Genomic DNA, 24572 nt, shown 5'->3' with positions numbered 1-24572 from the left:
ATTTAAAAATAACAAACAGTTATACTCACCTAACACCTATTACATTGAAGTCCTTGTCCTCTGTAATAAAATGAAAGTAAAAAAAAACAACCATAACCCTCACCTGTCCGTCGTTCTGTCCCACACCGTTATCCATGTCTGGTATATACACTGTTTTCAACATGGACGGTGACAAAATGCGACCGTCTATGCCGAGAAGCTCTGAGGAATGAGATGCTGCGAGAGCAACCTCGGTATCTAGAGGTGACGTCATTGAGGTTAGCGCCGGTCACTAAGATCACTGCTCGCAGTGAGAAAAAGTATCCAATTGAACTGTGGTGAACTCACCACTACAGACTTTTTTTCTCTCTGTGCGAGCAGTAATCTCACCGAGGTCACAGCAGTTCTTTGGACTGCAGCCTCGATGACATCACCGCTAATCACTGAGCTTCAGTGAAATGTGCGTTAGGTGAATATGACTATTTTTAAGTGTGTGTTTTCTTATTTAAAAAAAAAGAAGGACTTCATACTTGCTTTATGTTTATTTACAATATTGCCATAGGATTAGTAATGGAGAGGCGTCTTCTACACGGTGTTCCAAATTATTATGCAAATTGGATTTAAGTGTGATAAAGATTTAATTGTTTTGTTTTTCAAATAAACTCGTGGATGGTATTGTGTCTCAGGGCTCAATGGATCACTGAAATCAATCTTAAACACATGTGATAATTAGTTTTCCAGGTGATTCTAATTAAAGGAAAACTACTTAAAAATGATGTTCCACATTATTAAGCAGGTCACAGTTTTCAAGTAACATGGGAAAGAAAAAGGATCTCTCTGCTGCTGAAAAGCATCAAATAGTGCAATGCCTTGGTGAAGGGATGAAAACATTAGAAATTTCCCAAAAACATAAGCGTGATCATCGTACTGTTAAGAGATTTGTGTCTGACTCTGAGCACAGACGTGTTTGTGCTGATAAAGGCACAATGAGGAAGATTTCTGCCAGGCAAGTTCATCGGATTAAGAGAGCAGCTGCTAAAAAGCCATTACAAAGCAGCAAACAGATATTTGAAGCTGCTGGTGCCTCTGGAGTCCCTCGAACCTCAAGGTGTAGGCTCCTTCAAAGGCTTGCTGTGGTGCATAAACCTACTATTCGGCCACCCTTAAACAGTGTTCACAAGCAGAAATGGTTGCATTGGGCCCACACATACATGAAGACTAATTTCCAAACATTCTTGTTTACTCATAAGTGTTGAGCAACCCTGGATGGTCCAAATGGATGGAGTAGTGGATGGTTGGTTTATGGCCACCATGTCCCAACAAGGCTGCAACAACAGCAAGGAGGTGGAGGAGTCATGTTTTGGGCTGGAATCATGGGGAAAAAGCTGGTAGGGCCCTTTAAGGTTCCTGAAGGTGTGAAAATGACCTCTGCAAAGTATATAGAGTTTCTGACTGACAACTTTTCTCCATTGTACAAAAAGCAGGAAATTGCCTTCAGGAGCAAAATCGTCTTCATGCTGACAATGCCCCATCTCATGCTGCAAAGAATCCCTCTGAGTCATTGGCAGCTATGGGCATAAAACTCATGGTGTGGCCACCATCTTCCCCTGTCCTCAACCCTATAGAAAACCTTTGGAGGATCATCAAGTAAAAGATCTATGAGGGTGGGAGGAAGTTCACATCAAAACAGCAGCTCTGGGAGGCCATTCTGACTTCATGCAAAGAAATACAAGCAGAAACTCAATGGATGTAGGAATTGTGAAGGTGATATCAAAGAAGGCTCCTATGTTACATGTAACTTGGCCTGTTAGGAGTTTTGGAGTTAAATAGCTTTTTGTTCAGTGAATGTGACCTCCTAATGCTGCAAATTCCACAAATGAGCATTTTCAGTTCTTTAAAACATATCAAATGTTTAGAAATTCTACTGGGCCTAATAATTTGGAACAGTGCATTGTGGGGTTTTATTCACTTTGGAGATTATACTGTTATCATTGGGAGGTTTATTCAATCAAATTTGGTGTATAATCTAACGGGTGATGACTTTTATTAGACTGACCGTCATTTGCACCGACCATTTAGGAAAATCAGAGAAAAATGTAATTTGCATAATAATTTGGAACATAGTGTAATCAGTGGGCTTGATGTCACCGCATAATACAAAGGTGACATCAACCCCAAAAATATGAACCCCACTTGCCATCATTACAGGGCATGTGAGAAAAGCTGGGCAAAGAGCTAGAATTGGCGCATCTAATAGATGCACCTTTTCTGGGCGGCTGAAGGCTGATGTTTTTAGGCTGGGGGCCCAATACCCATGGCCCTTTACCAGCCTGAGAATACCAGCCCCCAGCAGTCTGTTTTAGCTTGGCTGGTTGTCAAAAATGGGAGGGGGCTCCATGACATTTTTTTACAAAAAAAAAAAAAATCTATTTACATAACTTAAAGTTGCGGGGACCCTTCTATTCTCGATAATCAGTGCTACTAATGCTGACGGCTAAGGGTTGCAGCTCACAGCTGTCAGTTTTGCCTGGCTGGTTACCAAAAATACAAGGGAACCCATGTAGGTTTTTTTTTTAAATAATTTAGAGCACAGGAGCCAGCTGATGAATACTCCCATCAGCCCATGCCACCTACTCACGCTATTAGCGGCAGCTGGCATAGGCTGATGGTAGTAGCCCCATCAGCCGATGCCAGTGACCAGAAGTAAACATTTTACCTCCGATCACAGCTTTGGGCTCACTTGACACTCTGGGAACCACGGCTCTCTGACCGGCAGTAATGATTTTAATGCCGATCAAGAGGCAGTGTTTGCCAAACTGTTATATACATGACAGCGTGGTAAACACTGGATGTTCAAGTGAATGGGGTCCGGATTCGGGTACTGTTCTAGTACTGGAACTTTTATTTAATTGTTCGTCTGAACCCGCCAGACACAACCATCCAGGTCTGCCCATCTCTATTTATCACCTTTTAACAGGATAGGTGATGTCTGACTAAGAATGCAATCAAAGGAACGGGTGTCCCGATCGTCCATTTTTTGTCACTGTGTGCGGTGACGGAATTGAGCAGCATAGACATGTGCTGCTGATTCATATACCTTCTATGGGATAAAGCTGAATACAGCGCTTGGCTGTTTCGCGCACTGAATGCAGCAGTAGTGCACATGTGGATTATGACATCCTTTTCCAGTACTTGGTAATGGTTCCGCGGTTAAAACAATGATCATCTATCCTGCTAGACAAATCTTGTATGCCAAAACAGCATAAAAAAACCTGCACAAAAAAACACAGCAAATAAGCGCAAGAAAGAACAAGAAAAGCCATGTTGGTTTCTGCAGCTTCTCTACTGCCAAGAGATCAAGTTATGCTGCAGAAAAAAAAAATGCTGAAAAAACACGTAGTGTGAATTTACCCTTCCTTGTTTTTCTTGCATTATTTGCAGTGTTTTTTGTGTGCATTTTTTGCTGCGGTTTTGGCATGCTAGGTTTGTCTCTCGTGTATGCTGATAAAGTTTAGTTTTGAAAAAAAAGTCATTCTATAGAATTAGGTTTTGGCACAAAAATGCAACAAAACTCGATACCTGTGTTTTTTCACCACCCATTCATTTCAATGGATAAAAAATGCTGAAAAAAAAGCTAAAAGAAGTGACATGCTCCATTGTGCAAAAACATGAAAAGCACAATCTCCTGATTACAAAAAAAAACAAAAAAAAAACAACAACAAAAAAACTGTGTTAAGATTTCTGAAATCTCAGACTTTGCTCGTAATTTAAAACACGGCTGAAAAACTGCTGCAAAAAACCTAGTGTGAACTTAGCCTGAGGCATACATAGAGGGTTATACAAGAATAGAAATACGGTAGTCTTTTTTTCTCTGGGAAAGTGACACTTTTATCAATAGCCAGTACTTGGTAATATAACTAAGGCTACGTTCACATTCGCGTCTTTGGACACAGCGTCATCGCCGCAAAACAACGCATGCGTCGTGTGTCCCTATCTTTAACATTGTGGCCGCATGGACATGCGTTGTCATGCGTTTTGGTGCGTTTTGCGGCGCATGCGTCGTTTGGGCGCACCTGGCAGGGCGCGGCAAAGGCAACATGTTGCATTTTTTTGGTCGTCGTAACTTTTTAAAAAAACGCATGCGTCGCTTTTGCGTCGCGCTTGCGTCGTCGATGCGCCAAAACCCCCATTGAAGTGTATTGTCAACGCAGAAGACGCAAGTACTTGTGTCGCAGTGCGTTGTACGACGCATGCGTTCTTTAATAAAAAAATAGGAAAAGTGTCTAGACGGTGTCTAGACACTGACAAAAGACCTTATATATACAAAAAAAGGGATTGGCATTGTCTTTCAATTGGCATCAAGACACAAGGCTACACACAAGGCTACAGGGACGAGCAATAATCTGCTTTCAAAACCTGTAAGTATATAATTTATCATTGCATTTTTCTGCTGTGTTTTATTTCTTGATTTTGATTGCAATTTGTGCAATCTGTGCTTTTTTTACGGTTATGCCACTGTGGGTTCTATTGAAAATTTGTGGTTTTAAATCTGGTTCTGATGTATTTCTGGCCTTATATGTTGTCGTTTCTTGTCTCCAGCCTTGCTTGTTTTTGGATTGGTTTTAATGTATTTTGGGTTGTTCTGTTGCCATGCGGTTGTTCAATTTTTTTTTTGTAAGGATTTTATTGTTTAATTTCTGGTGTATGTTTTTTTATTCTGGTTTCTATTTCTGGGGGTAACCGTATGGCGTGTTCTTGGCTCATGTCTTGCTGTGTTTTATTGTAAAGTATGCTGTTTGAATTGCCTTTTCTTTTCTTTTCCTTATTTCTCCTGTGTGCCTTTTTTTGTTGGGGGGGGGGGGCTACATTTATGATGTTTCAGGACATTTTGATTGGGTTGTTCCGTGCGGCTGTATGCCATTTTATTTTCCATTGTATTTTTATGTTTTTATATATTTTAGTATATATTTTTAATCTGTTTCTGATGTATTTCAGGCGTTTGTAATAACCGTATGGCATATATCTCCATCCTTGTTTTTTGGGATTGTAAAGTATGGATGTTTAATGTATTGGTTTTTTTTGGGGGGGGGCTGTTTTTTATTCTTTGTCACGGGGTTTTTTTTTTATTTGACTATGGTCTTGTATTGGGTTGCTGTATAATTTCCAGCGGCTGTACCATAATTTTTTTTTTTGTTTATATAGAATGGTTTTTATCCTTTATCTGTATCTGATGTATTTCTGTGGTTCGATGTCACAAGATGGTGTTGTTTTGGATCATGTCTTGTTGTTTGTAGTTGTAAAGTATGGCGTTGTACACTAGTTTGCCATTTCTTTGGCCTTTGTTAATTTTTTTCTTGTTTTGTGTAAACAATAAAGGTATATGTGTAATTTTTTTTTTATTTTTACATAGGGGGCTCTTGTAGCTGATTTTTTTTTGTCTATTCTGGATGACACCTTTTGCTATACTCTGCATTGTGTCGTATCTGCTATTGAATTTTATTGCAATGTATGGCGTTGTGGTATGATCAGCGCTTGTTGAGTTTGCATTGTCCTATGAGTGAACAGTCGGTTGTGGTAGTAATGTTATGATGTTTTTTTTTGGTTTGCTATTTTCTTACATGTGGCAGTGTTTAGTGCTTTTAATGTAATATTTTTTTTCTATTTTTCCTTGCAGATTTATTTGTCAAAAATGGCGACGGAGTCACCATTAAGCCACTCGGCGCAGGGGAGCTCAGTGAGTAAATTATGTACAGTTGCTTACTATTCGCTGTCATTTGTAGACTAATTTTTTTTTTAAAACAATTTTTACAGGCTTCTTCAAGTGAGGCGGAAGAGACCCAGCAGGAGCAGCAACCTCGGGGCTAAGCCGTGGCGGCGAGTAAGTATTTTTCAAAACAAAAAGGATGTTTTTTCTTTATTTTTAATTTCTTTTCTTCTCGGGGGGGGGGGGGGGGGGGTGGATAGTGGTGGTTGTTGTAGATTTTTTCAAATCTTCATAAACTTAAATGTTTTTCTATTATTCTAGGTTTCACAACGGGACCGCGAGGAGAGTATCAATGCTGATCTCCTAATATCAAGCATACAGGAGTGTGGCCCGTTGTGGGACAGCCGTGACCTCAGGCACGCGGACCAGGTCGTCTTGAGGCGGATGTGGGTTGAGGTGGCAAAATCGCTGTGGGATGGCTTTGACAGCGCATCCGCTACGGAAAAATCTAACTTTAGTAAGTATTTTTAAAACTCTGATCAGACCCATCAGGCCAGGATCACAACCGTGTGTGATGCGATCAACGCCTTGAACTTTGCATCGCACACGGTTGTGTTATCATTTAGAAATGTAAAATATCTAACCATTTTTTTTGTTTGCATTCAGTCAAAAAGTTGAGGACCAGATGGCGATCCATGAAGGACCGTTTCAATAAGGGCCTACGTAACAAGGAGAAGGCTTGAAGTGGTGCTGCTGCGAGCAGGTCTGGGACCTACAAGTATAATAGGGCATTGCAGTTCCTGAGACCGGTCCTTGGCCGCCGACAGTAAGTATTAAACACATCGGGTACTGCACAATATGCATGTCCACATACCATATTGTCCAGCCACATAGCATATTGCACAACCACATCGTACATTGCCTAGCCACGTATTGCATTGTGCATCCACATAGTATATTGCCAGGCCACTTAGTTTATTGCGCAGCCACGTAGTACACGTAGTATATTGGACATCCAGGTTACTTTTTCCCTAGTGGCATGATATATTGCCCATCCATTTTTTGGATTTTTTTTTTTAAACCGTGTGAGTCCTTGTAGTCCATGACAGGTTCCGTTCCGAGCCAGGGTAGGTCTGATCGCAGGAATTGTGATGATGTCTCGATCACATGACCGTGACGTCATTGCAGGTCCTGCGATCAGAGTAAAAACTGGCAGTCGTCTCAAACACCACTATAGGGCAAGCATAGCTGGGTTTTTTTAACATCAAATTGGTAACTTTAAATTGTTTAATATTGATTTGATGCGGCATAGGCAGCGTCAATACTAAAGAGTTTGACACCAATGGTTTTTGTCCCAAAAAAATTGGTGTTAACGCCAGCCGTGTGTTTGGCGATGACAGTTTAAGTATGTGGGCAAAAGGCATTAGCAGCGGGAAGGAGCGTTCATTTTATTCTGCACTAGGCCCGTCGCTGAATGGTCTCGTCAGCCATAACAGGCAGCTGGCGATAACAATCAGCGAATGATTAAAGGACAGACAGAGGATTGTAATCTATTGTTGTGTGATGTAATGTTAACTTTATTATATTACAGGAGTTGGTGTATGTGATGTTATTTTTTGAAGACTAATGTTTTCCTTATCTTTTCACAGAACTCACAGCAGCACCCTCGAGCCTGTTGGTCCATCTGGAGTGGTCCTTCATGAATCGCCATCTGACCCGTCACAGCCATCCCACAGCGAGAGCAAGCTTGCACCACTTACTGGAGAACTGGCAGCCGGTCCACCCGGTGTTCCCCTGGCCGAGGCCACTGGCGCTCCTTCCTTCGGGTATTCCCGACAGCGTCAGCGGGCCTCGGACAGGCCGCTAATGCCCGAATTTTTGCATTTGGGCACGGTATTCCAAAATTGTTTCAAGGCACTGGGCGATAGAATGGACACTGCTCTGTCCAATATCGACCGGCGCCTTGAAACAATGGAATCCGAGCTCTCGAGGCTGGCAAAACATTTGTTTAGTGCCATTGTGAAGGGCATGGTGGAACATCTTACGCCGGAACTCCAGATTTCGGTGATGCAGGCCTGCAACAATGCCTACGTGAGTGCTCTGCAGCAGGCTCGGATCATGCAGTCAGCGAGTACAATGCCCGTAGTACCATTGCTGGCTAGCATGACTCCGACTCCTGCTGCAGAGCCACTCCAGCCACTCCACCGAGGTCCACGTGCCGAGGGTTGCCACCACAGACACCATCACATCGAGCCGCCGAGTCCTGCTCCTGCTAGGCCCTCAACCGCCCGTACCCGTCCTGCTGGGGAAGCCGCCATCGGAGAACCTAAAAGGAGGAAGACAAAGCGAACAGCTCCTGCGGCTCTGGCTGCTCCAACACAGACACCTACATCGCGGTGGGGGTCTAGCCGCAGCAGGAGCAGACAGAGCCAGTCAAGATCCAGCAGATTGGTTTTGCCTCCTCCCTCCCCTACCGAGGTTGCTGTCTCTTCCCCAGCTGATGTTGAGAGCTTTGATTTGCCCTCCAGTCTATTAGACTATGGATTCTCATTATCCTCCTCTTCCTCCTCTCGCCATTCCCAAGCAGGGAGATACCAATCACCATTGATTGCTACAATTGACACCCCCTAGTTTGCTTCCCCCAAATAAAAATTGTTTTTTTAAAACAATATTTGTATTTATTGTTAACTATAGTTATCGGCCACTCTTACCGTGCGCCGTCTAGACACATTTTGTGCTTTAAACACCTCATATATATGCAATGTCAGACACCATTTTATCAATTTTTCAGTGTTTTTGTTTAGGGTGTCTATCATTGTTCTATGAGGTGTTTACAAACACAATCAGGATTATTACATAGATTGTATACATACAAGAAAGGTATAGTAACACTAAAACATTACCAACGATCACGACCAGCGATACGACCTGGCCGTGATCGTTGGCAAGTCGTTGTGTGGTTGCTGGGGAGCTGTCACACAGACAGCTCTCTCCAGTGACCAACGATCAGGGGAACGACTTCGGCATCTGTGAAACTGTCTTCAACGATGCCAAAGTCCCCCTGCAGCACCCGGGAAACCAGGGTAAATATCGGGTTACTAAGTGCAGGGCCGCGCTAGTAACCCGATATTTACCCTGGTTACAAGTGAACACATCGCTGGATCGGCGTCACACATGCTGATCCTGCGATGACAGCGGGTGATCAGCGACCCAAAAATTGTCCTGATGATTCCACAACGATCTGACAGCAGGGTCCTGATCGTTGGTCGCTGTCACACATAACGAGATCGTTTGTGGGATCGTTGCCACGTCACCAAAAGCGTGATGTTACAACGATATCGTTAATGATAGCGTTATGTGTTACGGTACCTTAAGGTCAGGGCTCCGGTGAGGTGGTTGCAATGTTCACGTGGCCAATTGTCGACACTATTTGAATCAGGATGTATTTGTGCATCCTTACTTCAATAGTTGTGACTCACAAGAGTGGAGCCAACAAGATCGGCTCCCTCCTTGGCAGTCTAAACACTTTCCAACTACTTGCATATGGACCCGGCTCCGTGTGTGTGGTTGATCGGCTTTTTTTCTAGCAACGCTGCCGCATGTTCCAAGGCTGTGTGACTGGCACAACACATGAACAACCAAAGCCTATTTGTGGTCCTCGCCATGCATGTGTAGTGCCTGTCACATTGCCGCGACACATGCTGCTGCGGTGGGTGAAAAGAGTTGATCAGCCAGCGCGCTCAATGAAGCAGTGTTCCCTATGCAACTAGTCTGGAAGCTTGACAGTTTGCCAAGGAGGGAGCCGATGAAGTTCGCTCAACTATCAAACACACGGCCACGTCAACAAAAGTGTGCTGTTTTTGCTGAGTCAATATGGGAGCTGGTGATCACCTGAGTACAACCCAGTTTTAAAGCAGTTGGTAGGCAAATGGAGTTTGGAGAAGTGTTGAGAATTTTTTTTATTAACCACAACATTTTAAAAAAACGGAAAACCAAGTTTTTATATGTTAGGGCACATTAAAAGTAAGTTTATTGAAAATACAAACATTTTGAAAATATAGGTAGATGGCAAATTTAAAATAACATAACATTAGGCACCTTTACTGGTGACCTTTATTGGTCATAATAGTGTAGAAATCTTTTCTTGTCATTATACCTTTTTATTTTAGCACTATAAAGGTATTAATTTTTCATTTAAAAGCTGAATAAAGTATTACAGTACAAAACAGAAGCACTACACCATAGTATCTTGCCATGACACACGGCCAACATCAGATACAAAATAGGAAGCAAATCGATCCCTCATCTGCGCAATTTCAACAGTTGTCCTCAGAGGATGATCTTGGTAATCGGGCAATGGGTTTGGTATGGGTTCATCGAGTTCCACGTTCAGTCTCTCTTTGGCCATAATATAATTGTGGAGAACCACACAAGCCTTCACCACCTCATCCACGGTCTCAATTTTCAGATTAATGGCGGATCCTAAAATACGCCATTTGGAGACCAGGATGCCAAAGGCACTCCACAGTTCTTCTGGCCCTGGACAGTCTGTAATTAAAAATACTTCTGGTGTGGTCCAAGCCCCGACTGGAGTAGGGTTTCAGTAGGTTGGCACACATTTGAAAAGCCTCATCCCCAACCACAACAAATGGCATGGCCGGGCCTTCGGTGTTGGGAAGAGGTCATGGCTGGGGGAAATTAAAATTGTTCCCATATAACCTTTGGCCCATATCAGAGTCCTTAAATGTCCGTGAGTCATTTGCACGGCCAAACGCTCCAATGTCCACGGCCAGAAACCTGCAGTCCGCACCTGCAATTGCCATGAGCACGGTGGAAAAATATTTTTTATAATTGAAAAACAGAGAACACTTCTTGCAGGCTTTATAATCCTAATGTGCTTCCCATCCACCGCTCCAATACAGTTAGGGAAAGAACACAGTTGTGCAAATTTCTTGGCGTTGTCCTCCCATATTTCTGTGGTAGGGAGGGGTAAAAATTCATCACGGAGATTGTCCCACAAAGCGCGGCACGTGTCGGCAATAATTCCTAAAAGTGTGGAGACTCCAATCCTAAATTGGAAATGCAGGGATCTTAAGGTCTCTCCGGTAGCCAGGAAACTGCCAAGAAGAAAAATAAAGAAATTACATTAAAGTACATTGTAATACTAAAAAATAAATTAACCATACACAACCCCAAACAAATTCCAAAAAAAATAAAAAAACAAAGGGAAGAACATATCACAGTAGTTCAGAGCTACATTACGTACCGTAGTCACCAGCAGCCGTTCCTCTGCAGAAATTGATCTCCGGAGCTGCGTGTCCTGCCTGGTAATGGCTCCTTCCACCAGACGCAGCAGAGAGCGGAAGCTGTCTTGAGACATCCTGGTATACTCAAAATATTTTTCCAGGTTGTCATTTAGCTCGCCAAACAAGCAATGGTAGGCTCCACGGCTCTCCTGGACTTCCACGATAGGGTGTAGCCAAAAGTGCCGATGACTCCTTCTCCGTTTATCCCTTTTCCTTTGCTCGTAATAGCCAATAGCATAGGCATTAGCCAAGGCAAAATCCAGCTCCATATTCATGTAGATACTCTCCATGGGACGCTCCATCATGATGCTGGAAACACAAGCAAAATCTGAGGAATTCATCTATGCCAGTGTATATATACACAATTACATTTACACCCACCCTCTTCTAGCCATTGGTGGTCTTTATCTAGTGTCTAGACACTAATTGGGTTTTTTTTTTTGTTGCAATTGGTAAAGAATGACATCACTTTAGGAAAACACATGCGTCTGAAAACGCTGCGTTTTTTGGTAAAAACGCAAAAAAACTGCTGCGTTTTACGACGTATGCGTTGAACGCATGCGTCAAAAAAACCTGCGTTTTACATGCGTCGTGCGTTGCGTCGACGACGCTGCGTCCAAAGACGCGAATGTGAACGTAGCCTTAAGTGTCCCTTTACAGAAATCAGAATTTCCAAGCACCCACCTGGTGGTCTCGTCAAGGGAATGGGTGGTCAACACTAGTGATGTCAGTCACCACTGCCTACCTTCTCCGCACTGCAGCCTTTGCAAAGCTATGAATTGGAGCTTCATTACCGTATTGTTCCTCCTCCTCTCCCGAGCGCACCATGCTGCAGTGCTTCTCGTACTACCTCGCTCACACTCCCTACGGTTACGCGCATACTTCCACTTAAAAGCAGTTTGTAACTGATCCAGCTAAAGATAAAAATGGAAAGGAACAATAATGGATGCAAACAGATACCAATAACAAACTAAATGATCAGTTTTTAAAAATTCATCCATTTGACAGATGTAACAAAAACAAACTTTGGTTTCCATCAAGCATCAGTTTCCCTCCGTTTTTAGTCAGTCTTGTTGGAATCTTTTATGACTAGAGGGTTCTCTAAACACCTATAGTGTACGAGGAGGGCTTAACAACAGGTCCAATAAACAAAAAGTATAAAAGTTACTTTCCCAACATTGCTGATACTTTGTTCCAGTAGGGTCACAATGGTCAGATCCCCACTATGTGAAATACTGTTATTTTGCCGACATCTCTTTACAAAGTTGCTAGCTTGAGAAAGCCTTGATGCAGACAAACAACATGAATGAGTACACCCCTTTGAAAAGTTAGATTTTAATCAATATTTTTCTGAACACAACAGTTTCCAAAATTTTGACACAACCGAGTTTTACCGAACATTTTTTAATCCAAAACATGGAAGTTATTAACATCACTTTCATTACAAAATCATCAGTGTAACGGGGTCTACCGAGCTGGGGTACCTTTTTCAGTACCACCCCGTGTTTCAAGAGGTCCACTCTGCTTTGGCTGGAGTCTGAATGAAGGACACTGGCTGGAGTCTGAATGAAGGACGCTGGCTGGAATTCCTTAGTTACATGGGGGCATATAAAAGATCACTGCTTTCCCACGTGTTTCCAGTCTGACAACACTTTATTCACAGGACACAGAATATATCACACAGATACAGAGGGCAGGCCAATTGAAAAGCGGCAGGCCAGACATACATTACAATAGCCGCAGGGGGCCAGAGCCTGCCGATATTTACTGTGGGAATTACAAAGGTGGGGGAGGTCAGAAGGGGGATATTTTGTCCCCTCTGCCCAGGGGAGCAGCCTGTAGGCTGATGCATTAGGGACATGCCTCTCAGATGGAACCCATTATACATACATATAACTGCACAACATATTCTGGGTGCTGAGGGGTCCCGTAACACGGCTCCCCTTTTCAGCGACGCGATCGGCATACACAGTCGGTTTGGAAATGACCGAAATTTATGGGGTTGGTACAAGTTCCGTTTGTCGACTTAGTCCATCGGCGTTTTGTTTGCCGGGTCTGTAGTGGATGGTGAAGTCCAGAGGTTGTAGGGCTAAACTCCACCGCAGTAATCTGGCGTTGTCTCCGGAGACCCGATTAAGCCAGACTAGGGGATTATGGTCCGTTAGGAGGGAAAACTGTCATCCATACAAATATGGTTGCAACTTTTTGAGTGCCCATACTACCGCCAGGCACGCCTTCTCGATGGCCGCATGGCTTACTTCACGGGGCAGTAGTTTCCGACTCAGGTAAGCTACTGGGTGTTCTTGGCCGTCCGGTGTTGTGAATTTACCTTTTGGCTCCCTCTAGTGGCTACTAGTGTTTTTACTCTGGGTATGTCTATCATCCCTTGTATGCTCACCTGGGTCGTTAGGTCAGGGGTGTTGCTATATTAGCTCCCTGGACCTTCAGTTCTATGCCTGGCAACGTTGATATCAGAGCTAATCTGTAGTGCTCTTGTCTACTGATCCTGGTTCCTGCTTGATTAAGCTAAGTCTGCTTTCTTGCTTTTTGCTATTGTTTTTGTTTTGCATTTTTGTCCAGCTTGTACATAATCTGTATCCTATCCTTGCTGGAAGCTCTAGGGAGGCTGGAGTTCTCCCCCTGGGCCGTTAGACGGTTCGGGGGTTCTTGAATCTCCAGTGTGGATTTTTGTTAGGGTTTTTGTTGACCATATAAGTTATCTTACTACATTCTGCTATTAGTGAGTGGGCCTCTCTTTGCTAAACCTAGTTCATCTCTGTGTTTGTCATTTCCTCTTACCTCACCGTTACTATTTGTGGGGGGCTTGTATCCAACTTTTGGGGTCTATTCTCTGGAGGCAAGAGAGGTCTTTGTTTTCCTCTTCTAGGGGTAGTTAGTCCTCCGGCTGGCGCGAGACATCTAGCGACCAACGTAGGCATGTTCCCCGGCTACATCTAGTGTTGGCGTTAGGAGTAGATATATGGTCAACCCAGTTACCACTGCCCTATGAGCTGGATTTTTGTACTTCGCAGACTTGCTGATATCTCTGAGACCCTCGCCATTGGGGTCATAACAGTTTGCCAGGCCAGTATTAAATGTTATATGCATTGCAGAAGCGGGATTATAAGAAAGAAAGTTCTGAGTTTTTTTTTTCTCTCTCACATTTTTTTTTCTTTTCCCCTTTACCTCTGAGTGGTTTGTGATTGCTGCAGACATGAATGTCCAGACCTTGATTACAAGTGTGGACCAGATTGCTGCTCGTGTGCAGGGCATACAAGATTATGTTACCAGAAATCCTATGTCAGAACCTAAGATACCGATTCCTGAACTGTTTTCCGGAGACCGATTTAAGTTTAGAAATTTCAGGAATAATTGTAAATTGTTTTTGTCCCTGAGACCCTGTTCCTCTGGAGACTCCGCTCAGCAAGTGAAAATTGTTATTTCTTTTTTACGGGGCGACCATCAGGATTGGGCTTTCTCGCTGGCGCCAGGAGATCCGGCATTGGCTGATATTGATGCGTTTTTTCTGGCGCTCGGTTTGCTTTATGAGGAACCCAATCTTGAGATTCAGGCAGAAAAAGCCTTGCTGGCTATGTCTCAGGGCCAGGACGAGGCTGAAGTGTATTGCCAAAAATTTCGGAAATGGTCCGTGCTGACCCAGTGGAACGAGTGTGCATTGGCTGCAAATTTTAGAAATGGTCTTTCTGAAGCCATTAAGAATGTGATGGTGGGTTTTCCCATTCCCACAGGTCTGAATGATTCTATGGCCCTGGCTATTCAAATCGACCGGCGGTTGCGGGAGCGCAAAACCGCAAATTCCCTCATGGTGTTGTCTGAACGGGCACCTGAGTTAATGCAATGTGATAGAATCCTGACTAGAAATGAGCGGAAAATTCATAGACGCCAGAATGGCTTGTGTTACTACTGTGGTGATTCTACACATGTTATCTCAGCATGCTCTAAACGTCTTACTAAGGTTGTTAGTCCGGTCGTCATTGGTAATTTGCAACCTAAATTTATTCTGTCTGTAACTTTGATTTGCTCACTGTCATCGTATCCTGTCATGGCGTTTGTGGACTCAGGTGCGGCCCTGAGTCTTATGGATCTGTCATTTGCCAAGCGCTGCGGATTTGTTCTTGAGCCATTGGAAAATCCTATCCCTCTTAGGGGTATTCATTCTACGCCATTGGCAAAAAATAAACCGCAGTTTTGGACACAGGTTACCATGTGCATGACTCCCGAAAATCGGGAGGTAATACGTTTTCTTGTTCTGCATAAAATGCATGATTTGGTTGTTTTGGGTTTGCCATGGTTACAGACCCATAATCCAGTCTTGGACTGGAAGGCTATGTCAGTGTCAAGTTGGGGCTGCCATGGAATTCATGGAGATTCCCTGCCCTTGTCTATTGCTTCTTCTACGCCTTCGGAAGTTCCGGCGTATTTGTCTGATTATCAGGATGTCTTCAGCGAGTCTAATTCCAGTGCACTGCCTCCTCATAGGGAATGTGACTGTGCAATAGATTTGATCTCAGGCAGTAAGTTTCCTAAGGGGAGACTGTTTAATCTGTCGGTACCTGAACATACCGCGATGCGATCATATATCAAGGAGTCTCTTGAGAAGGGGCATATCCATCCTTCTTCCCCTCTTGGTGCGGGATTCTTTTTTGTGGCCAAAAAGGACGGATCTTTGAGGCCTTGTATTGACTATTGGCTTTTAAATAAGATCACTGTCAAATTTCAGTATCCTTTGCCGTTGTTGTCAGATTTGTTTGCCCGGATTAAAGGTGCCAAGTGGTTCACCAAGATAGACCTTCGTGGTGCGTACAACCTTGTGCGCATTAGGCAGGGCGATGAATGGAAAACCGCATTCAATACGCCCGAAGGTCATTTTGAGTACTTGGTGATGCCATTTGGGCTCTCTAATGCACCTTCAGTTTTTCAGTCCTTCATGCATGACATTTTCCGGAAGTATCTGGATAAATTTTTGATTGTTTATCTGGATGATATTCTGTTTTTTTCTGATGATTGGGACTCGCATGTGGAGCAGGTCAGGATGGTTTTTGAGATTTTGCGTGAAAATTCTTTGTTTGTAAAAGGCTCAAAGTGTCTCTTTGGTGTACAGAAGGTTCCCTTTTTGGGGTTCATTTTTTCCCCTTCTGCTGTGGAGATGGATCCAGTCAAGGTCCGAGCGATTCATGATTGGACTCAACCCTCGTCAGTTAAGAGTCTTCAGAAGTTCTTGGGTTTTGCTAACTTCTACCGTCGTTTTATCGCAAATTTCTCTAGCGTTGTTAAACCGCTGACGGATATGACCAAGAAAGGCTCTGATGTAGCTAACTGGGCTCCTGCTGCCGTGGAGGCTTTCCAGGAGTTGAAACGCCGGTTTACTTTGGCGCCTGTATTGTGCCAGCCTGACGTCTCACTTCCCTTTCAGGTTGAGGTGGATGCTTCGGAGATTGGGGCAGGGGCCGTATTGTCGCAGAGAGGCCCTGGTTGCTCTACTATGAGACCTTGTGCCTTTTTCTCTAGGAAGTTTTCGCCGGCAGAGCGAAATTATGATGTGGGCAATCGGGAGTTATTGGCCATGAAGTGGGCATTTGAGGAGTGGCGTCATTGGCTCGAGGGTGCTAGGCATCGGGTGGTGGTCTTGACTGATCACAAAAATTTGATGTATCTCGAGTCTGCTAAACGCCTGAATCCTAGACAGGCCCGCTGGTCATTGTTTTTCTCCCGTTTTGACTTTGTGGTCTCGTATTTACCAGGTTCTAAGAATGTGAAGGCCGATGCTCTGTCTAGGAGCTTTGTGCCTGATGCTCCTGGAGTCGCTGAACCTGAGGGTATTCTTAAGGAAGGAGTTATCTTGTCAGCGATTTCTCCAGATCTGCGACGTGTGTTGCAGAGATTTCAGGCTGGTAGGCCTGACTCTTGTCCACCTGACAGATTGTTTGTGCCTGCTAAATGGACCAGCAGAGTCATTTCCGAGGTTCATTCCTCAGTGTTGGCAGGGCACCCGGGAATTTTTGGCACCAGAGATCTGGTGGCCAGGTCCTTTTGGTGGCCTTCCTTGTCAAGGGATGTGCGGTCATTTGTGCAGTCCTGCGGTACTTGTGCTCGAGCTAAGCCTTGCTGTTCTCGTGCCAGCGGGTTGCTCTTGCCCTTGCCTGTCCCGAAGAGACCTTGGACACACATCTCTATGGATTTCATTTCGGATCTCCCGGTGTCTAAAGGCATGTCTGTCATCTGGGTGATATGTGATCGTTTCTCCAAGATGGTCCATCTGGTTCCTTTGCCTAAGCTGCCTTCCTCTGCTGATCTGGTTCCTGTGTTCTTCCAGAACGTGGTTCGTTTGCACGGCATTCCTGAGAATATTGTGTCGGACAGAGGATCCCAGTTTGTTTCCAGGTTCTGGCGATCCTTTTGTGGTAGGATGGGCATTGATTTGTCGTTTTCGTCCGCTTTTCATCCACAGACTAACGGACAAACGGAACGAACTAATCAGACTCTGGAGGCGTATTTGAGGTGTTTTGTCTCTTCTGATCAGGATGATTGGGTGACCTTCTTGCCGTTGGCTGAATTTGCCCTTAATAATCAGGCTAGTTCTGCCACCTTGGTTTCGCCATTTTTCTGCAACTCCGGTTTCCATCCTCGTTTTTCCTCGGGACATGTGGAGCCTTCTGACTGTCCTGGAGTGGATTCTGTGGTGGATAGGTTGCAGCGGATCTGGAATCATGTGGTGGACAACTTGAAGTTGTCACAGGAGAAGGCTCAGCGTTTTGCCAATCGCCGCCGCGGTGTGGGTCCCCGACTTCGTGTTGGGGATTTGGTATGGCTGTCTTCTCGATTTGTTCCTATGAAGGTCTCCTCTCCCAAATTTAAGCCTCGATTCATTGGTCCTTACAGGATATTGGAGATCCTTAATCCTGTATCCTTTCGCCTGGATCTTCCGGTGTCGTTTGCCATTTACAACGTATTTCATAGGTCCTTGTTGCGGCGGTACGTTGTGCCTGTGGTTCCTTCTGCTGAGCCTCCTGCTCCGGTGTTGGTTGAGGGTGAGTTGGAGTACGTGGTGGAGAAGATCTTAGATTCTCGTCTCTCCAGGCGGAGGCTTCAGTACCTGGTCAAGTGGAAGGGCTATGGTCAGGAGGATAATTCCTGGGTGGTCGCCTCTGATGTGCATGCGGCCGATTTAGTTCGCGCCTTTCACGCCGCTCATCCTGATCGCCCTGGTGGTCTTGGTGAGGGTTCGGTGACCCCTCACTAAGGGGGGGTACTGTTGTGAATTTACCTTTTGGCTCCCTCTAGTGGCTACTAGTGTTTTTACTCTGGGTATGTCTATCATCCCTTGTATGCTCACCTGGGTCGTTAGGTCAGGGGTGTTGCTATATTAGCTCCCTGGACCTTCAGTTCTATGCCTGGCAACGTTGATATCAGAGCTAATCTGTAGTGCTCTTGTCTACTGATCCTGGTTCCTGCTTGATTAAGCTAAGTCTGCTTTCTTGCTTTTTGCTATTGTTTTGCATTTTTGTCCAGCTTGTACATAATCTGTATCCTATCCTTGCTGGAAGCTCTAGGGAGGCTGGAGTTCTCCCCCCGGGCCGTTAGACGGTTCGGGGGTTCTTGAATCTCCAGTGTGGATTTTTGTTAGGGTTTTTGTTGACCATATAAGTTATCTTACTACATTCTGCTATTAGTGAGTGGGCCTCTCTTTGCTAAACCTAGTTCATCTCTGTGTTTGTCATTTCCTCTTACCTCACCGTTATTATTTGTGGGGGGCTTGTATCCAACTTTTGGGGTCTATTCTCTGGAGGCAAGAGAGGTCTTTGTTTTCCTCTTCTAGGGGTAGTTAGTCCTCCGGCTGGCGCGAGACATCTAGCGACCAACGTAGGCATGTTCCCCGGCTACTTCTAGTGTTGGCGTTAGGAGTAGATATATGGTCAACCCAGTTACCACTGCCCTATGAGCTGGATTTTTGTACTTCGCAGACTTGCTGATATCTCTGAGACCCTCGCCATTGGGGTCATAACAGTCCGGCCCGACTTGGCTCAGTACTGCCCCCAATCCAAACATAGAAGCGTCTGTGTGAACAAGGAAACATTTAGTTGGATCGGGTGCGGCCAATACAGGGGTATTGGTGAGGGCGTCCTTTAGCTGGCGGAAGGCTTCCTCACACTCTGGGGTCCAGGTTACCTGGCGGGGTTGGTTCTTTTGGGTCAGATCAGTGAGAAGCTTGGCTACGCTGCTGGAATTGGGAACGAATTTCCTGTAATACTCCGCTGTCCCTAGAAACACCATGACCTGGGTTTTAGTGCGTGGAGTGGGCCATTTGGCTATGGCCTCAATCTTGGCTGGCTCTGGTCGCTGTTTCCCACTTCCCACCCAATGCCCTAAATACTGAACCTCTGCTTTGCCCACGTGACACTTGTTTGGGTTCAGGGTAATTACGGCCTTGTGGATCCTGTCCAAGACAGTCTCTAGGTGATTTAGATGCTCTTCCCATGTTGCGCTGTAGATGGCGATGTCATCCAGGTAGGCACAAGCATAGTCCTGGAGACCATCCAGAAGCCGGTCAGCCAGCCTCTGGAAGGTCGCCGGGGCAGTCTTCATCCCGAATGGCATAACTCGAAACTGGAATAACCCAAACAGGGTGACAAGTGCTGACTTGGGAATAGCGTCAGGACTAAGGGGAATCTGCCAGTAGCCTTTCCATAGGTCGATGGTGGTCAAATACTTTGCCCCCGCCAGCCGGTCTAACAACTCATCCACACGCGGCATGGGATACGCATCCGTCACTGTTTTCTCATTGAGCTTACGATAGTCTACACAAAACCGCGTAGTCCCATCCTTCTTGGGCACTAACACTACGGGGGATGCCCAGGGACTGACTCTTCAATGACCCCTAAATGCAACATCTCTTGTATCTCTTTTTGCATCCCTTCTCGTACAGACTCAAGGACGCGGAAGGGGGGTTCTGATCCTGGGTCTCAACCTTGTGTTGTGCCAGGCTAGTGTACCCTGGTCTCCCCGAAAACATCCTGTCGCTGCCTCGACAACTTCTCCGCCTGCTGTCTCTCCCGGGTACCTAGGCCTTCACCCAAGTGTACCTGGCCCCATGTTTTAGACTGAGTCCTTTCCCCCAAGACATCAGGCAAGGGAAGTCCGGCTAAATCCTCTGCTTCAGGTGCGCAGATGGCCACTACCTCTTCAGGGTGCTCCCGGTAGGGCTTCAGCATATTCACGTAGAACATGCGGATAACCCTGGGGTCATCACAATCGGCAACATTATATTATTATTTATTTATATAGCACCATTAGTTCCATGGTGCTGTACATGAGAAAGGGGTTACATATAGAGTTACAGATATAGTTTACAGTAAACACGTTTACAGTGACAGACTGGTACAGAGGGGAGAGGACCCTGTCCTTGCGGACTCACATTCTATGGGATAGTGGGGAAGAGACAGAAGGTCAGAGGTGCAGCAGCTCTGGCGGTGGTGAGGCGGCTGCTCTGGCGATGGCGAGGCGGCAGAATGGTTATTGCAGGCTGTAGGCTTTCTTGAAGAGATGGGTTTTCAGGTTCTGTCTGAAGGATCTGAGGGTGGTGGATAGTCGGACGTGTTGAGGCATGGAATTCCAGAGGATGGGGGATATTCGGGAGAAATCTTGGAGGCAGTTATGTGAGGAACGAATAAGTGTGGAGGAGAGTAGGAGGTCTTGGGAGGATCGGAGATTACGTGAGGGAAGATATTGGGAGATTAGTTCAGAGATATAGGGAGGGGACAGGTTGTGGATGGCTTTGTAGATCAGGGTTAGTAGCTTGAACTGGATTCGTTGGGGAATTGGGAGCCAGTGGAGAAATTTGCAGAGAGAAGCAGAGGAGTAGCGAGGAGAGTTGAATTAGCCGGGCAGCAGAGTTGAGGACAGACTGGAGTGGTGCAAGAGAGTTAGCGGGGAGGCCACAGAGGAGGGTGTTGCAGTAGTCAAGGCGGGAGATGATGGCATGCACAAGAGTTTTGGTAGATTGTGGGCTGAGGAAGGGATGGATTCTGGCAATATTTTTGAATTGGAAGCGACAGGAGGTGGCAAGAGTTTGGACGTGCAGTTTGAAGGACAGGGCAGAGTCGAGAGTTACCCCGAGGCAGCGGATTTCAGGTGCGGGAGAGAGCGTGATGCCGTTTACCATAATAGGTAGGTCAGGTAGGGGGGATACGTGAGATGGGGAAAGATGATGAGTTCGGTTTTGTCTACATTGAGTTTTAGGAAGCGAGAGGTGAAGGAGGATATGGCCGACAGACACTTTGCAAACGGGAGCAGTGATATGGGGCGGTAGCTGGGCATAGCAGTTGGGTCAAAGTTAGTTTTTTTGGAGGATGGGTGTGATGGTGGCATGTTTGAAGGCAGAGAGGAAGGTACCAGAAGATAGTGATAGGTTGAAGAGATGGGTTAGGGCTGGAATGAGCATGTTAGTGAGGTTGGGGAGCAGGTGGGAAGGGATGGGGTCAAGTGCACAGGTGGTGAGGTGCGATTTACAAAAGAGGCGAGTAAGCTCTCCTTCAGTGATGTTGGAGAGGGAGGTTATTAGGGAAGGGCAGAGGTCTGGTATATGGAGTGGTTGGGGTGGTGGAACAGTTAGGGGTTGCCTTGTTTGGTCGATCTTGTTTATGAAGTAGGTGGCCAAGTCCTCGGAAGAGATGAGGGGAGTTGGAGGTGGCAGTGGTGGGCGGAGGAGGGAGGTAAATGTGCTGAATAGTTGTTTTGGGTTGTAGGATAGTGAAGATACAAGGTTAGTGAAATAGGTCTGTTTAGCGGAGGTGAGGGCTAATTTGAAGTCAAGTGTAGCTTGTTTGAAAGCAGTGAAGTCGTCTGGCAGGCGTGTTTTCTTCCAACACCGCTCCGCAACCCTGGATGCTTGTCGAAGTTTTTTTTTTAGATTGTTATGCCAAGGTTGCCTATTGGTTCTTCGCACTGTGCCATGCATGAGAGGGGCGACTGAGTCTATGGCGGATGTGAGGGTGGAGTTATAAAAAGCAGTGGAGCTGTCCGTGTCGTGGAGTGAAGATATGGAGGACAGGGGTAGAAGAGTCTGTGAATGTCTAGATGTGTGAGGTTTCTCCGAGGATGTGGTAATGGCTGGACCTGGGGGGCAGGTGAGGACAAAGATGGGGTGAGTAGATGGTGGTCAGATAGGGGGAAGGGAGAGGTTGCGAGATTAGATAAGGAACAGAGGCGGGTGAAGATGAGGTCTAGTGTATGTCTGTCTGTGTGGGTGGCTGTGGAGGACCACTGAGTCCAAAGGATGAAGTAAGGGCCAGTAGCTTGGAGGCTGCTGGCTGGCGGGTGTCAGTAAGGATATTAAAGTCACCCATGATAGGTGGTTTCGGCTATTTTCCCCACTACCTGGTAGAGCCCCTGCCATGCAGCTTGAAGCTTGTTCTGCCTAGTGGGCTCTAACACCAGGACCTTCTGTCCTATTTCCAAGGTGTGCTCTCTGGCCCTCTGATCGTACCATACGCGCTGGTGCTGCTGGGCCACCTGCATGTTCCCACGTACAGCCTGGGTCAGCTCCTGTAGGCGGTCCCGGAATTCCAGCACATAGGGTACAATAGGTACCCCTTCTATGATGCCCTCCCCTTCCCAGTGTTCTAGCACTAAGTCTAGGGGTCGTCTTACCCGTCTCCTGTATACCAGTTCGAATGGGGAGAACCCCGTGGATTCTTGGGGCACCTCCCGATAGCCAAACAGGAGGTGTGGCAAGAATTTCTCCCAGTCCCCGCAGGTCCTGGTAAAAGTCCCAATGAGTTGTTTTAATGTCCCGTTAAAGCGTTCACACAACCCATTGGTTTGAGGGTGGTACGGGGCGCTTCTAATGGACTTTACGCTGCACAGCTTCCACAGTTGGTTGGTCACCTCTGCTGTAAACTGGGTACCCTGGTCCGAGATAATCTCCCGGGGAAATCCAACCCGTGAGAAAACCTGGAGCAGGGCAGCCGACACCGTCTCTGCCAGTATGTTAGGTAACGCAACCGCCTCTGGATACCGTGTGGCATAATCTACCAATGGCAATATATACCTTTTCCCTGACTGGGTTTGGCTAACGGCCCTATCAGATCGACCGCTACTTGGCTAAATGGTTCCTCCACAATGGGGAGGGGGCATAATTTGGCCTTGCATCAATCTCCCCTCTTGCCAATGCGCTGGCAACTGTCACAGGTCTGGCTGTACTGACGAACATCATAGGTTACCCCCAGCCAAAAGAAGTTTTGTGCCAGACGATGCTTGGTGCGAGTGACGCCGAAGTGCCTGGCCAAGGGTATGTCATGAGAGATTCACAGTAACTCCTGCCTATACTTCTTGGGAACTACCAGCTGTATTTTATAGTGCGGCTTGCCCGTGTGGTGCTGCTGTGTGATCCGGTAGAGGAGTCCCTGCTTCCATACAAACTGTTCCCCTTCCAGTGCCCCTCTCCCCTCCTGTGCCTTCCCACAATATCCCTCCAATGAAGGATCCTCAAGTAACTCCCTCTTAAATTCATCTGGGGTGGCGCAAGAAATGTGTCTGGCTATGGGAATACGTGTAGGGCTGGGATGTCTTACCTGGGCCTCCTCTGAGTGTGATTCCGCCTCCGCAGCTCGAGCTTGTCTCCAGGTGGTCACAGGATATGTCTCAGCCAGAGGGGCAACCGAGAAGGCAGACAACATGGGTCCCAAGTAATTTCCCAGCAAGACGTCTGCAGGCAAATCCTCCATCAAGCCGACTTCAACAAGGCCATCCCTGACTCCCCAGTTCAGGTGAATCCTGGCAGTGGGCAGTCGATGTATGGCTCCCCCTGCTACACGGACTGCCACTGTCCGGTCCGTCTTCTCTTGGTCTCGGACGAGATGAGGCTTCGCAAGGGTCAAAGTTGTCCCGGAATCTCTTAGTCCCTGCATACGTTTCCCATTAACCCACACAACCTGTCGATGTTGTTGTCGATTATCTGCCCAGGCTGCCTGCACAGGGTCTACTTCATGCAGCACTTCCTCCATCTCTTCCACCCCTTGGTTAGTCGTAGCCCCAATGTCGGGTCAGCTTCGCCTTGGTAGCAGTGTACAGCGGCCCGGCTGAAGGTAGCTGTTCCCGCCTTTGGCCACTGGGTATGCTGAGTCCGGTTGGGACATTGCCTTTGCTGACGGCAGGTGTGGCATCGCGCCCCAGGGGGACTGTGGTAGGCCGGGTTTCTAGCTGGTCCCCCTACAATCTTCGGTGGTTTGGGGCCCTCCAGGTCCATGGGCGGACCCCTAGTGACCATCTTTGATCCGGACAACTGAGGCCTCCTGACATCACGATGTTCATCGGCCAGACGAGCGGCTTCCTCAAGAGTCGTTGGCCGCCTGTCCCGAAGCCATTCCTGTGTCAGCGCATACCGGGCCAAGATCACTTCTTTGATCCGCTCATAGTCCATACAGTCCTCATCAGGTACCGTGCGATAGGCATCCGCTGCCCGGCCTGTCAGCTTGCTGGCCAGAATCTGAACCCGTTCCTCCGGCTTCACTCGATGAAGGGCACACGGCCGCTCAAAGTCCTGCAGAAAGCCATCGACGTCTTCC

At 46.4% G+C, this 24572-nt stretch overlaps 2 protein-coding genes across 4 annotated transcripts in view; both read right to left on the bottom strand.

Moving 5' to 3' along the window:
- The window catches only part of METTL15 (methyltransferase 15, mitochondrial 12S rRNA N4-cytidine), a 611732-nt gene that overhangs the window by 552251 nt on the left and 34909 nt on the right, over positions 1–24572 (bottom strand). Inside the window, exon 1 of one of the 3 annotated variants that reach the window (XM_077288048.1) lies at positions 11735–11831. The exons of the other annotated variants lie outside the window; for them this stretch is intronic. Coding sequence (XP_077144163.1) covers positions 11735–11780 — 46 coding nt within the window. The 5' untranslated portion in view covers positions 11781–11831. Of the gene's footprint in view, positions 1–11734; positions 11832–24572 lie in introns of those variants that run through there. 3 annotated transcript variants of the gene reach the window in all.
- Positions 10622–11441, bottom strand: LOC143809678 (uncharacterized). Its single transcript, XM_077292725.1, has 2 exons — positions 10950–11441; positions 10622–10800 (listed from the first exon to the last, which is right to left on the bottom strand). The coding sequence occupies exons 1-2, from the start codon at positions 11328–11330 to the stop codon at positions 10753–10755; spliced, it is 429 nt and encodes a 142-aa protein (XP_077148840.1). The 5' UTR covers positions 11331–11441; the 3' UTR covers positions 10622–10752.

The sequence above is a fragment of the Ranitomeya variabilis genome, chromosome 2, assembly GCF_051348905.1.
Source record: "Ranitomeya variabilis isolate aRanVar5 chromosome 2, aRanVar5.hap1, whole genome shotgun sequence".
In the NCBI taxonomy this organism is placed as follows: Eukaryota; Metazoa; Chordata; class Amphibia; order Anura; family Dendrobatidae; genus Ranitomeya; species Ranitomeya variabilis.
This window is presented reverse-complemented; position numbering and strand designations above follow the sequence as displayed.